The following is a 14,134-nucleotide window of genomic DNA, read 5'->3' as shown; positions in this document are numbered from 1 at the left end:
AATTTATAATAACAATGCAGAACAAGTGATGCTAACCCTAACAGAAGGGTCGCTGCCTGGTGAGCAGAACAAGCCCCAGTCCAGCATTCCAGACACCACAGTGCTTTGGAGAATCCTCACAAAAGGCCAAAAGTGATCACCAGAAGTGTTTTTCCAAGCAGGAGGACAAGACACAAGGGAAGGAGTATTGCCTTCAGTGCAATGTCAGGCTTTGGAGCACGGCATTAGACACAGAGCGCTACAAACACGCTCCCGGCTCCTCAGCTCCGGCCCAGTCACACACCCCTAAGGGAGGCTCCCACTTCCCTCAGCTCTGGCAGGAAAACCAGCCCTGAACACTGGCATGAAACTGCATTTTGAACTAACTGAGCGGCTCCAAGCAGCTCCAAGCAGCTCCTGGCAGCTCCTGGCAGCTCCTCGCTAGCCCCTCAGTGCAGCGCAGCAGGCCGAGAGCTCCTGCCTAGAGCCGGAGCAGGAAATACACCTCGGGCTGGTCCTGGGCGCCGGGCGGCAGCTGCAGCTCCCCACAGCCGTGCTGCAGGGCGGAGCAGGCTCCCTCGGGCACCCCGCGGCGCTCCCCGGGGCAGCCGTGCAGGTATCGGCCGATGTAGGAGCCGGTGGAGTGCCGGTTTGCGGCGGGCGGCCCCGGGGCCTTGTTCCGCAGCACCACGCCCGGCAGGCCGCTGCCGCAGGGCCGCTGCTTGCCCGCCGCCTCCTGCCGCTCCCGGGCGCGGCTGGCGATGTTCCGCACCCGGCTCTGGCTGCGGGAGGACAGCTTCCTCACCAGGGCCCGGGGACACTCCTCGTCCGTCTGCCTGGGGCACAGCGGCTCCCGGCTGTCCTCCTGCTCCAGGGACAGCAGCCTCCGCAGCTGCTCCGTCAGCGCGTCCGTCGAGTGTGGCCTCACGCCCTGCATGGCTGCCACCTTCCTGTCCCTCAGGCCCGAGGAGATGAAGCTCCTGCTGATGTACTGATACTTACTCTCAAAGTTGCAGGAAATGTCCTCCGAGGTCAGGTCTCCCAGACTCTTGGACTTGCAGGGGCTGCTGTGCTGGATGGCGGGGTGAGGGGGGAACGGCAGAGCCCCCGGGAGCAGGTGATGGGCTGAGCCGGGCTGGGGAGCGCCCGCTGCAGCCTTGTGCTTCTCCGAGCGCTGCTGCCACAAAAACCCGACACCCTCACACGCGGGGAAAGGGCTCCCTGCAGCCCTGGAGCTCTCGGAGCAGCGCTGGGCAGCGGCACAGAGCGCAGCAGTGGAGCTGCTCGCAGAGGTGCTGTCAGCACCGTGCCCGGGCTCCTGTTTGTGCCTCAGGCTCACAGGAGAAGCCAGCTGGCTCATGTCCTCCCGTCTGTACTCACAGGCGGTCACCAGCAGCTCCTGGCTGTCCCCATCCAGCTCCAGCAGGCTGCTGCTGGCCGAGTGCTCCCCAGGGACAGGAGCCCCCGGCGCCTCCTCAAAGATGAGGCTGTTGGAACCAAAAGAACTGGCAGACTCGGGGGCTTCCCAGCTTGGTCCACATTTTGTAGCACAATTCCTTTTGGGATTTGCATTTAGCAAAGAGAGGGCTGAAGAACAAGAAGAGCCAGGCAAGTTACTTTCTAGATTAGTTAATCTTTCCTTGCAAACCAATGCCCTGTGGCTCTTACATTCAGAAGCTGGAGATGCCTCGTGGATAACTGTGTATGTGGAATACTCTGCATCCTCCAAGCTGGAGAACACGGCTGTGTCCGGAGTGGAGAACAAAGGGGATTTGTTGGATTTTGTGGGAGTGAAGTTGTGCCTACAGGGGCCGCTCAGGTCTGCAGCAAACACGTGTGGGAGTGCAGCTCCTGCCCTGGGGCTCTGGCTGCTGCTGCCCTGGGGGCTGGAGACAGCGGGAAGGGGAGTTTGGTCATCTGTGCCATCGAACTGCCCGATGAGAGCGGACACAGCGCTGTCCAGCTCGCTCTCAGTCGAGAGAGAGACTTCATCAATGAGGTGAGAAATGTCACTGTCCTGCAGGGCCACCGTGGAGTGACAGTCAGGGCCCTCAGAGCACACGGCAGAAGAAAGGGAAAGAGGTGCTGCAGTGCTTTTCTTCGTGTCATATTTGTGATTCTCCACCTCTGCTTTCTGAGAAAGAGAAGTCTCCATGAGACTGACTTTCCCTTCCTTAGATACTTTTGTGTCATCATCTGTTTTACTGTCTGCACAGTTTTTGTGGTGTGATTTTTCTGTGGGAAGTTCAGAGTCAGAGTCTTGCATTAGGGGGACAGTTCCATCAGAAGGATTATTCTCCTGGTAGTCCACGAGGTGATTTGTTTGAGCTACACCATTTGCAAAAACCAAATGTTCAGGTTGCTCCTGTGAAGGTGGTACTAAAGAGTCAGCTCTAGAATCCCTCTGGTCATTCTCCTTGAACTGAGATGCTAAATTTGAAGCACTTGCCTCTTGCTCCGAACGTGGAAAAGCCAATTCTTTCGAGCTTGTTTCCTTCTCATTTGTTTTGTCATCACTGTTGGCTAAATTAAATGAGAAACATATTAGTGGCATACAAGACTCTGCTCTGTCTGTCAACAGCTATTTTGTCCTTAGACAGACAAATGGAGAACGCAAAACTAGGTACAGTTGTGACAGAACTTAATCATGGGGTTGTGCAGGTTTAGTACAAATTATCTGAGTGACATGAATAAATGGAAAAATACAACTGCAGGCACTTCATTGAAATTTCCTTGGAATGTCAATTACATCAAGCAGGTGATGTAATATTTGTGGTAAGTAATGTTAATGAGGTACCACATCATAGCTTGCACGTGGCATTACCTTCAGCTGTGTTCCTAGTCACATTTGTACTATAAAGAAGCGTGGCAATAAAGACAGAACAAAACAGCTCTGTTAAAACACACAACACTTGAAAACAAGATGCATGCTTCAAGCTGAGTCAAAAGCATCGAGTAGATGGACTCCAGTGTGGTTAATACATGTGGTTACTGCAAAGTGTTACAGTACAAGGATTTCATTTGGACCTTCTACCAGCAAGCAGCATTCACAAGGGCAAGGGTTTGAATTCCTGGAAAAACACATATTGGATGTTTTCTCCACCAAATCCTCTTGTCTTTCTATGCCAGATCTGAGCTCTGTGACTCACTCCTTTGGAGATTTAACGAAGCAGGGACTATAGAAGTAAACGTGGCATAATAGGTACTGGTTTTAATGCTTGCTAGAAATCAGGTACTCTTGAAAGAAGCAAGGGCAGCCCTGACTGTTCACCAAAAGTAATTTTGGAAGCATCTTACCAGATGTGTTTTCCTCTCCCTTGGCCTCCTGGGCAGTGTCCTCTGCTGGGCAGGGCAGCTCTACCATGAGGAATCTGTCCACGGGCATGGACGCGGGGCGCGCCTGCAAGCTCCGCTTCGGCCGCCGGACCACCCCTTCCTTGTCCTTCAGGTCTGTTGGCTCAGAGGAGCTGTCCTTGATCTCAGCAGCCTCCAGGAAGCCCATCTTGCTCTTCTTCCTGCCCTTGGCCGGGGCGCTGGCCGTGCGCCGCAGGATGCGCTCGCCGATGGAGCGTTTCCGCACGTGCTGCCCGCTGGCCTCGGCAGTGCCCGCCTTGGGCGCCTTGGAGAACAGCCCTCGGAGCCCGATCAGCTGCTTGCTCTGCAGGGACAGCAACACCACAGCCTGGCCTGAGCTCACACTCACTCACAAGGCAAAGAGCTGCTCTCACAGTGCTTATGAGTGATGACGACAAAGTTCAAAACGCAGCAAAACAAAAATTCACACCAAGCCACTCACAGCTACTCTGAGCAAGGAGCTCCCAGCACAGGTCTCCATGGATTCATGCATGCCTGCCCTTCTCCTCATTAGCATGGCAGCCTGCCACAGTTACCAGAGAGCTTTGCTCAGTCTCCTAATGGGAGCTGACAAGGCTCTAGGAAGTGCTCAGCAGTGACAGGCTGCACATTAACGTGGAGTTTTCTATGCATGGGCTTCATCAAAGCAATATTCACATGTTTCAGAGCCTGCATGGAAAATGGTTCCAGTTTGGCAGTTGCAGATCATGCGATTGGGAATCACTGGAAAGTCTGTGCCCAGCAAATGCAAAGTGCATGCTCATGAGCTCTACCTTTGTGGCTCCTAGAAAGTGCATTATTGTGTAACTGGGATTGAGGATTAAAGGGCTCCACTGAAAGGCAAAAAGAAATGCAAATCCATTTGGCTAATGTTTTCAAGACCTTCACACAAGCAAATAAGGTAACAGTACATCAGCTGTAAATAGAACCACTCTACAGCAAGCCATTTAAAACTATTTCTTAGTTTAGGAACTGAGCAGATGTCCTCACTCACGGACACAAAGTCAGCCTATGAGAAACAGCAGTGCAGCCCATCAGTCATTCAGAGCAGCATCAGGTGAACAGACCCAGGGACAGAGATCCAATCCCTGTGGGTGCCCCTCCTGCTCCTCTTGCCTCCCTTCTGGAGTTACTTGTTCTTACAAGGGCAGCAGCCAAACAGGTCCCTGGAAAGCATCCCCAAGGGATGTGATCTGACAGATATGCCCAGATGTGCACATACCAGTACATGTGATCCCATCCCATGGTCTGATGGGATCAGGGAGGAGAAAGGAAGTGGAACTGGGAGAGGATCTGGACAAAAGCAAACCTCAGCCCTGGGCCCTTCTTTCTGCTCTTCTCTCTCTGTTCCCTGTTCTCTCTGTGGGTGCTGCACAACTTTGGGTTCATGTTTGTCATGACATTCTCTGCGTCCTCTAAGAAAGCACCAAGACTGAGGGCTGAGTGTCCTCTGCAACCTCAAACCTCACAAAGGTCAGGTTTTGTGTTTATCTTCATTTCTTAAATCACTGCAAAGATGCTATTTTACTTTAGCATCCTGCTGAACATGGCCTTAATTCCTTGTGCTGCTTATCTCCAGATGGAAACAGCTAAGGAAGGCAGCTGAAAACACAAAAAAAGCACTGTGCTTTCACTTTCACTTTAAAAACATTCTAAAATTAGCAAACTTGCAGAAAAGCAAAACCTATGCACTAAAACCTTAAATTAAATTAGGTTAATTTAAATTAATTAAATTAGCTGCTAAAAATAGCTTGTCAAATATCATGTTCTGGTGCAGCTACAGTTCTCAAGATCTACTTCCAAAATAAGATCAGTGTAGCACACTGAAGAAATGTACCTCCTGTATCTAGACAAGATAATTGTTGGGTGCTAGCAGTAAGAACATCTGCAAGTATGTGCACAGCAAGAGTGGAGTCATGCTATGGTGGAGTTTCCTTGCTGCAAGGAAACCCCCACACGCTCTGAGCCTCCTGGGCACTCCAACACAAATCCTGGGAGTGCATTTAAATCCATTCTTACCAGAAGGAAGATGTAAATTTCCAGCTGTACCTACCTTTCCATAGGTCTCATTAATGATTATATGAACAAATATGGAAGCTTCTGTCAGTCCTTCTAAATACACATGGCGATAGCCTGGGGAAACAGAAATAGAAACATTTCCACACAAAGCACCACCAAGAACCAGCAGTTTGTATTTTATGCCCAGCTAGCAATGACTGTCTATAAGAGTGATGTATACACAGGAAGCCACCTGGTGCCTTTAGTCAACTTCTCTGGTGTCCTCACAGGTTTTCCCAGCCCCAGTACAAATTGCATCCAAGTTATAAAAAACACACCAGCAGTTATTTCCAAAAGCACAGACAACCAAACTCCTTGGAGGAACAGTGCATAAAGCACCCTAAGGGAACAGAAGAGCTGTCCAGGCTTCCCATGAAGTCACAGAGATAAACATTTATAAAATCTGTCTTCTCATGCTGGTAACGTTCTCCTTGGGTTTGAGGGTGGGTTCCCATGCCCAGGAGAACAGGGGGACTCACCGGGCACGAGGCTGCTGAAGGCCACAGTTCTCTGCCCCACAAAGTCTCTCCCGATGGGATCGTGGTCCCACACAAGGAACCGCACCAGGGCAATTTCGGGCATGTGGATGGTGAAGGTGAGGGTCTCCTCCCACACGGGATTGAACCCTGCAGGACAAACAGGACACACTTTGGGAAACAAGTCCACAGCGAGTGCTTGCCTCAGTTCCCAAGAGACACAGGACACAAGCAGCAGCAATGACAATTCCATCATGTCATTCATTAAATGTGACATATCTGCCTCTAGGATTGCTTTAAAAACAAAAGCAATTAATTATTAATTATTACTACAATAAAATACTTTATTATTATTACTATTATTATTATTATTATTATTACTATTATTATTATTATTATTATTACTATTATATTTTACTCTGAGAAGAAGAAATCACTTAGATTATCTTACCATTATCATCCACCACCCTGGTCTGATCTTTACAGCAGTCAACAGGTAACCCAATAATCTCCACCTCAACAAAGGGATCTATTATCTGTTATTTAAAAACACAACATTTTAAAAGCAAGCCAGCCATGCAAATGAAGGTGAATTTTAAAAAAATTAATGGAGAGAGTTGATGTAAATTCATATGAGAATTCAAACCCCTTTGACTGACATGAATTTTCAAGCAACACTATCATGGGAATTAGTTCTGTGAAGTCCATACTGATGTATGGTTTGCATTGAGATCTAGGGACAGCTGTGACTAATTTTCATAAAAGTCACCCTTTAACACACAAAATAAATCAGCTCTGAAACAAGATGAATAGGATACAGGCTGAGGGAAGTGTAGTTAGTGACCAAAAGCGTGACAATATCTGAAATGTACTGGTGCATTTGAATAAAGAGAAGGTTTGATATGCTGTCATGTCACTGCAGGAGCTCCCCTGGAAGCATCTGCTGGGGTTGGAGCATCTCACCTCTCCTCTGTCCCCCAGCATTGAGTCAGGAGGCTTGGGGAGCTGCTGCCCACTGATGATCTTCAGGATAAGCTGCTTCTTAGGACTGGCAGGAAGTGGATCAGCAGAGTAGGGGTTGAATGTGCCTGAAAGATGGCAAGAATGAGAGGGTAAGGAAAAAGATACACATAAAAAGTATCACCCCACAAGACACACACAGATAGACAAATTCAGTCAGAAATGAGAAATTATGAGTATGGAGCAGCTGCTCAGTAATTTAAAAATTCTCCTCTTTCTTACAACCTTTGCTGAGTGGAGCAGCCCTTGCTTATGTGATTCCAAGGCAGAGCTGGACCAAGCCCTGAGTACTTGCTCCTGGGCCACTGCAGAGCTCATTCTACTTTCCTGCAGCTGGTCATCCTAGGAGCCCTTTTTCTCCTTTTAAACACATGTTAATAAGGCAAATACTCCAAAATATACATATATATGATCACAGTAAGAGATTGCACACTGGTACAAGTCTAAGAGCTATGAGTGCATGAAAATAAAAAAGACTGTATATTTGTTTGCATTTCCTTTCTTGTGCCTTCGCTGTGAAGGACACTTTGTGACAGGCCTGGCAGCTACAGTGATAATTACACTGGAAGCTTACCTTTGCACATCTGCTGAGGTTTGAGGACATAACCACAGTTGCCATTTACCCTGAATTTTGCTTCATTCAACTGCATCACACGTCCCTCAGACTGGTAGTTTAGGGCCACTGAAAGAGAGAAGTGGGGTGTCATTAATACAGATAATATTATACACAAACACACCGAAAGGGAAGGAAGTCTTTCATGCAGCTCCTACCCAACTGGCAGCCCACATTCCAGTAAGGAACGGGGTTGAAGTTGCTGGAGTCGATCCTGTAGGCTGAGGGATAGACCCTGGTCAGCTGCCTCTGGTTGTAAAGCATGAACTGCTCAGCCTTCTGCTGCACTGCCTGGTGGGCTCTGGTCTCACTGAACGACAGCACGTTCCCTGTGGAGCCTGTGTGCCATGGTACAACAACAGACAGGTGACAAACAATCCCAGGCCACGGGGCCTGAGCCCAGACCTCATCACCTGGCTGTTAATCAAGGGCAACATGAGATTTAGTCCAGTGTTACAGGATAGATTGTCTTGTCTTACACAAATCATGCACCCTGGGTAACTGAAAGGCACCAGCTCCCCCTTCCAGGAGGGTCTGTGGTTCTCCCCTCAAGTCTGCAGGCTTGAGAGGAAAGCCAACAAGAGCTCCAGCTAAAGAGCCCAAGCTTAAGAGCCCCTGCTGGAGCCTTTCCTCCTGCAGACCCCAGACGTGGCAGCTCTGGGGAACCTACAGCGAAATCCTCTGCTGGCAGCAGGGGCAGAGGAGTCTCTGCCAGGGAGGAAGGAGTGCCCTGCTGGGCTCTGGCTTTGCCCTTGTGTCACCCTAAAGCAGCACTCAGCCCCCTCCTCTCACAAGTGACAGGGGCTGTGCCAGCCCTGTGCCAGCCCTGTACCATCATCCACGATGTCCTGGGCTGCCACGGAGTTGGTGTACACCACCAGGTCAGACAGGGCCCGGCACAGCTTCACTGTCTTCCTGCGGCGGGCAAGCCTGCTGGGTTAAAGCAAACAAAAACAGGCACTTGCAGTGTTCAAGGTACATTTCAATCCCTCTTTCTGCTGTTTTAAATCCCCCTCCTGTTCTTTTCAACAACAAGGAAATGAGGAACTGTGAGCAGGGAACTCTGTGTGGGAAACCTCCTTGGAGAGGGTTCTGGGATGACTGCTCCCCTCTACCTCCACAGCCCATACACACAAAATTTTTCATTTGAAACATGATGGAATAGCTTCACCATGGCTGTTCTAGACAAACCAAGGAGTGTTTCACTGACAGCAGACACATTCTCAGTGGCACTTTTTTGATTGCTTTTTCTTTCCATTTTCAGATGCAATAAAGTTGTCTGGGCTGTGATGCACCTTCTTTAACCTGCAGTTTGCTCTGAGCACTGTTTGCAGCGGGTGAAATAGGGCCTGGCATCTTTCTATGAGCAAAGGGACTATGAGTGGGACTGTCACACTTCTCTGCAGTTCCAGGGTAATTGCTGCTTGAGCCTGTGACAGATGACACAGCCAAAACTGCAGGCTCACAGCAATCCCACCCTGACAGCTGTGTTGTGTGGCTGACACATGACGTGTGACACAGCCTGCACACGTCCCCTGCTCTGGGGACAGCCAGCACACATCCCCTGCTCTGGGGATAACCAGCACACATCCCCTGCTCTGGGGATAACCAGCACACATCCCCTGCTCTGGGGATAACCAGCACACATCCCCTGCTCCAGATACAACCAGCACACATCCCCTGCTCCGGGCACAGCCAGCACACATCCCCTGCTCTGGGGATAACCAGCACACATCCCCTGCTCTGGGGATAACCAGCACACATCCCCTGCTCTGGGGATAACCAGCACACATCCCCTGCTCTGGGGATAACCAGCACACATCCCCTGCTCTGGGCACAGCCAGCACACATCCCCTGCTCTGGGGACAGCCAGCACACATCCCCTGCTCTGGGACAACCAGCACACATCCCCTGCTCCAGACACAACCAGCACACATCCCCTGCTCTGGGGATAACCAGCACACATCCCCTGCTCTGGGCACAACCAGCACACATCCCCTGCTCTGGGGATAACCAGCACACATCCCCTGCTCCAGACACAACCAGCACACATCCCCTGCTCCAGGCACAGCCAGCACACATCCCCTGCTCCTGGCACAGCCTGCCAGCTGCTGGCAGTGAACAGCCCTGCCTTTACCTGTGGGGTTCCCAGCTCACCTGTGGGGCTGCTCCTTGCCAGGAGGGTGCTGCTGGCCATCCTCATCGTCCGAGGCACTGTGGGCCTTGGCTGCTGCCTTTGCAGCTTTCTGTGGGGAAAGAGCCAAGCAGGGTCAGTCACTCGGGGCTCCGGACACCCCCAGTACTGTGCTTGGTGTGGGGCAGGAGGCTGAGCTGGGGTTTGCAGCTCCAGGGACAAAAGGGACCCTGGGGCTGGGCCAGAGTTTCCCTGTGTGAGAAGGAAAGCACAGAGCACGCTGCACCCCATGGCACGGGTCCTGGGCTGTGGCCATGAGAGCTCTGTGTGCTGTCAGGCCCCAGGGCGTTATTTCTGTGTGCTGCCAGGTCCCAGGGCATTATTTCTGTGTGCTGCCAGCCTGCCCAGGCCCCAGGGCATTATTTCTGTGTGCTGTCAGGCCCCAGGGCGTTATTTCTGTGTGCTGCCAGCCTGCCCAGGCCCCAGGGCGTTATTTCTGTGTGCTGCCAGGTCCCAGGGCATTATTTCTGTGTGCTGCCAGCCTGCCGAGGCCCCAGGGCATTATTTCTGTGTGCTGTCAGGCCCCAGGGCGTTATTTCTGTGTGCTGCCAGGCCCCAGGGCGTTATTTCTGTGTGCTGCCAGCCTGCCCAGGCCCCAGGGCGTTATTTCTGTGTGCTGCCAGCCTGCCCAGGCCCCAGGGCGTTATTTCTGCCAAGGGTTTGTCCAGCACAGGCCACTCTGTGCTCTGCACCTGCCCTGCTCCCTCCCAACACTGGAGGACAGCACTGCTCCCCTGGCTCCAGGGCACTGCTCCTGCTGAAATCTCAGTGAGTTGTGTCATATTTAACAAACAGCAGCACACAGCAGGGTCTAAACATACAGAGCACTGCTTCTGCCTACCTGTGCTTCCCCCCAGTTTAGAAAATTAAACGTATTCATTAGTGAAGGTGTGAACAGAGTCCAGGCAAAATGTTCAAACACCATCTTCCTGCTCCATTTTGAGCCACATACAAATATTCAAGTGATCCTAAATTATTATACTATAAAGAAAATAGCTATGACAAAAAGGATTAAACCCTCAAAATCTCCTTTTTTCATAAGCACCTATGATTTAACAGTTTCCAATTTCAACATTACATCTTATATAATGCTAAACACAGCTTCAAGGGAGAGTTATTTAATTCCCTTCTCATCAAGAGGTAATTAGTATAACCGAGAGCTCCTTATCCTTTTGCATATGGCTCACTGAGCATAGATTTCTTTCCTCCTCTTGTCATACATTGTATTGTAGATAATTCAGTTTGCTGTGTTTGGTGCTGACATGAAGTTGACTATATTGGAAATCATTTGCATGGTTCACTTTGGAGTCTGAAGGTCTGCACTGATCATGTTTCATGCAGTTAACTTTCAGGAATTTCCAGCTTTAGTGTCTTTGTACCTCCCCTGGTAGTTTTTGAAGAGTTTATTCATGTGGCACAAGAGTTGGCTGAAAACATCATGTGTCAATATTGTTGGGTGGATAATTCTGTATCTGTGAAAATATCAATAGTAACCAGTCTTCCCAGGCATCCCTTCAGCTGGAAAGGCATCAAGGGGCAGTTACAGGATGTCTCTGTTGCCTCAGTCTACAATACAACTACTATTAAAAAAAATAAATCTATATATACCCTTATTTTTTTCATCAGAGATAGAATGAACGGGCTTTCCAACCTGCTACAGCCATTAGGATAACTAGCTGAAATAATTAAATTATTGACAGACTTTCCAGCCCTCAGCATAACCAGCAGATTCCAGTGGCTGACGTTTGTGACATCTCTTTCCCAGCATCTGTGTGGCCAGCAGCAAGCACAGGGTGCCCACTCTCAGGGACCACAGGCTACCTGGAGCTCTTAACACAGCCTGAGGGGTGACATGCACTGAGCTAAAGGAAGCACGAGCACTTCAAACTGATGCAAGCTTGGAACTGAAGTGTAAATATGAATCCTGGTGCTGTCTGCTTAAGGGATTTTTGATGGCTCCTAGTTGGCTTCAGGGCAGATGGACTGCTGGCTGATTAAGTTGTTTGAAATGTCTCAATCATAAAAAACTGCTCAGATTATCAGTCAAAGCTCGGTGCAGCCCTCACCATGGCTCTGAGCACAGAGCAGGAACAGCAGAGTCTGGCAGGCTGGGGCTCAGGGACTGGGCTGAAGTGCAGACCTGCCTCAGCACCCACTGCAGCTCCCCCTGACCCCAGCAGGAAGGAAGCTGGCAGCTGGAGCAGCTCAGCTTGAGGCTGTAAATCCAGGGCTCAGGGCAGTGTGGGAGTGTGGGAAGAGGGGAAGCAGATGACAGAAGAATATCTGCTGGGATATGGGAATGGGAGGAAATGTGGGCACTGTCCCTTGTGGGGGCTGCTCTGTGCCCAGCTGTGAAATGAGAGCTCTCAGCTCCTGCCTGGGCCAGCACTGACACCACTGAGGAGCAGCGGAGCAGGCACTCCCACCCAGCAGCTGCACAAACATAACCAGGACATGAAAACCAGGAGGAGATCAGCAACAACACATCTGCACAGAGCAGGAGCCCAGAGGCAGCACTCGGCCACAGCAGCCCCTGGGAGCAGGGACAGTCCCAGCACGGCCCTGCCCATGGTGTGGCACAGCAAAACTGGGCCCTGACTGACCCAGGCACCTTCAGCTCTGTGGCAAACAAGATATGCCAAGACATTTGTCTGTGCTGCTCTTCTGCTGCTGCAAGTTTGATCAGAGCATCAGCAATTCCACAGCATGAGTGAAGATGATCTTTTAGCCACATATGAAGTTTTTGTTCATCTTAAAGGTTCTCAATCTTCTGAACAGAATTAAGACAGGTGTAATTGCACAGGCTCCCTCCTCACTGCCCCCATGCCCACCACGCTTGTCTGGAGCAGTAAAACATTGCCAGAGTCTCTGGAATGCTGCCAGACCTAGAACAGCAACCTCAGCTCTCACTTATTTCACTCACCTTGTGTTTACCAAAGTTGCCCATTAATGATCGACCATGAGACTTTTTTCCACCTTCTTTTGTGTCCAGGTTCTGTGCAGAAAAAGTGCAATAAAAAGTGTAACTAAATATCTCCAGAAATGTCTTTAAAGAGTCTTCTACAGTCTCCAAAAGGCAGCATTTCAACCTCATACAAGTTCTTGTATGTCACTCTGGCTCACTATTAGGAAAGTAAAATTATTACAAAAGAGACAAAGTGAGTTAAAGTCTGATCTGTGAAAAAATTGAAATCCAAAATCTCATTACAGGGCTTTCCTAATTTCTTTGTATATTTGATAGTTTAGAACCCTCTGACTGTAAAGAAAAATATTAACATTAGCACTCAAGACAACAACAAACCATGTAGAAAAAGCAGTCTAGCAAAACCAGGCAAGAAACAATAAACCAAGACATCTGAGTGTTTTTGAAAGCAGCCACAAAGGGAAAGGGGAGAGGAAAAAGAATCTTCTAGCAGATAAATGTGGACTTCTCATAGGCAGCCTGCGGGCTGAGTTCCACATTCCCAGCCATGCCCCCAGACATCAGCTGGATAACTCCTGGCAGCATCTCGCTTCTTCTGTCAGGAACACACAGCCCTTCATCTTCTGAAGAGCAAAACAAAACTGAAGAATATTCCCCCAGCATTTCTGCTGGGTGAGTATTTCAGAGCTGTGAACTCCAGTTATTCCCTGTTCAGTGCTGAGCTGGAGCCACTTTGGGCTTTCATGACGATGAAGGCACTGGGGGCCCAGCAAAATCAATAACCTGAGTTCAGGGATTTGCTCAGAGCCCAGGCTGGAAGTCTCTGCAACATGTAGAAAGAATCTTTAGCAGATTTTTACTTCTTTTCATGGCAATTATTTGGGAAAAATCAAATGTCGATCAGTAATGAAGGAAAATAAATGGCCACTAAAAAAAGCTGGAATATATCCCAACTGCTCCTTTTCTGGTCCATCAGTTACCAATAATTCCCAGAAAAGAGCTCTGTGGCACTGGTTCCAGAGCAGGCACATCTCCACAGAAAATTCACTCTGTATTTAATGTCCCTGGAGTTTGCTGCTGGCTCTCTCACCTGAAACAGTCTGCACTGTCCAGGCCTCACAGGGGCTGTGAAGGGAGAGCCCACCTACCTGCTTGAGGTTCACATTGAAACTCTGGTGAGTTGCCTTCAGCAGGGCTCTCACAGTGAAGCTGTCAGGATCCTCTTTGTCCCTGATTTGGGATTCTTTTAGCAGAGATTCCAGTTTGGTTCGTATGAAGGATTCCACCTGGTGCTGAGTTGCACCATTGCTCTGAAAGACACCAGGAAAGCCAGTTCAAGTAGGTGCTCATGTCCATCCCAGTACACACTGAGGGTCACACAGTGCTCCCATTTCCTTCCCTCTGCAAGAAAACACTCCTTGCATAATCCTGCCTGATTCTGCCCTTTCTGCTTGTGGCTTTCACTGCCATTTCCCTTCTCGTTTTCCCTTCCCAGCTCAGCTCACAGTCCCCCTACA

At 49.7% G+C, this 14,134-nt stretch overlaps 1 protein-coding gene across 1 annotated transcript in view; it reads right to left on the bottom strand.

The window, feature by feature from the left end:
* Positions 1-415: 415 nt before the first annotated feature.
* PLCH1 (phospholipase C eta 1) overlaps positions 416-14,134 on the bottom strand; it is a 58,114-nt gene continuing 44,395 nt past the window's right edge. Inside the window, exons 12-23 of the mRNA XM_058843960.1 lie at positions 13,766-13,927; positions 12,618-12,689; positions 9,658-9,746; positions 8,333-8,430; positions 7,659-7,838; positions 7,462-7,569; positions 6,831-6,955; positions 6,319-6,403; positions 5,871-6,017; positions 5,387-5,466; positions 3,277-3,637; positions 416-2,502 (exon numbers count right to left, since the gene is read on the bottom strand). Of these exons, the coding sequence (XP_058699943.1) occupies positions 461-2,502; positions 3,277-3,637; positions 5,387-5,466; positions 5,871-6,017; positions 6,319-6,403; positions 6,831-6,955; positions 7,462-7,569; positions 7,659-7,838; positions 8,333-8,430; positions 9,658-9,746; positions 12,618-12,689; positions 13,766-13,927 (3,549 nt within the window). The 3' untranslated portion in view covers positions 416-460. The remainder of the gene's footprint in view (positions 2,503-3,276; positions 3,638-5,386; positions 5,467-5,870; positions 6,018-6,318; positions 6,404-6,830; positions 6,956-7,461; positions 7,570-7,658; positions 7,839-8,332; positions 8,431-9,657; positions 9,747-12,617; positions 12,690-13,765; positions 13,928-14,134) is intronic.

This window comes from Poecile atricapillus, chromosome 8, assembly GCF_030490865.1.
Source record: "Poecile atricapillus isolate bPoeAtr1 chromosome 8, bPoeAtr1.hap1, whole genome shotgun sequence".
NCBI lineage: Eukaryota > Metazoa > Chordata > Aves > Passeriformes > Paridae > Poecile > Poecile atricapillus.
This window is presented reverse-complemented; position numbering and strand designations above follow the sequence as displayed.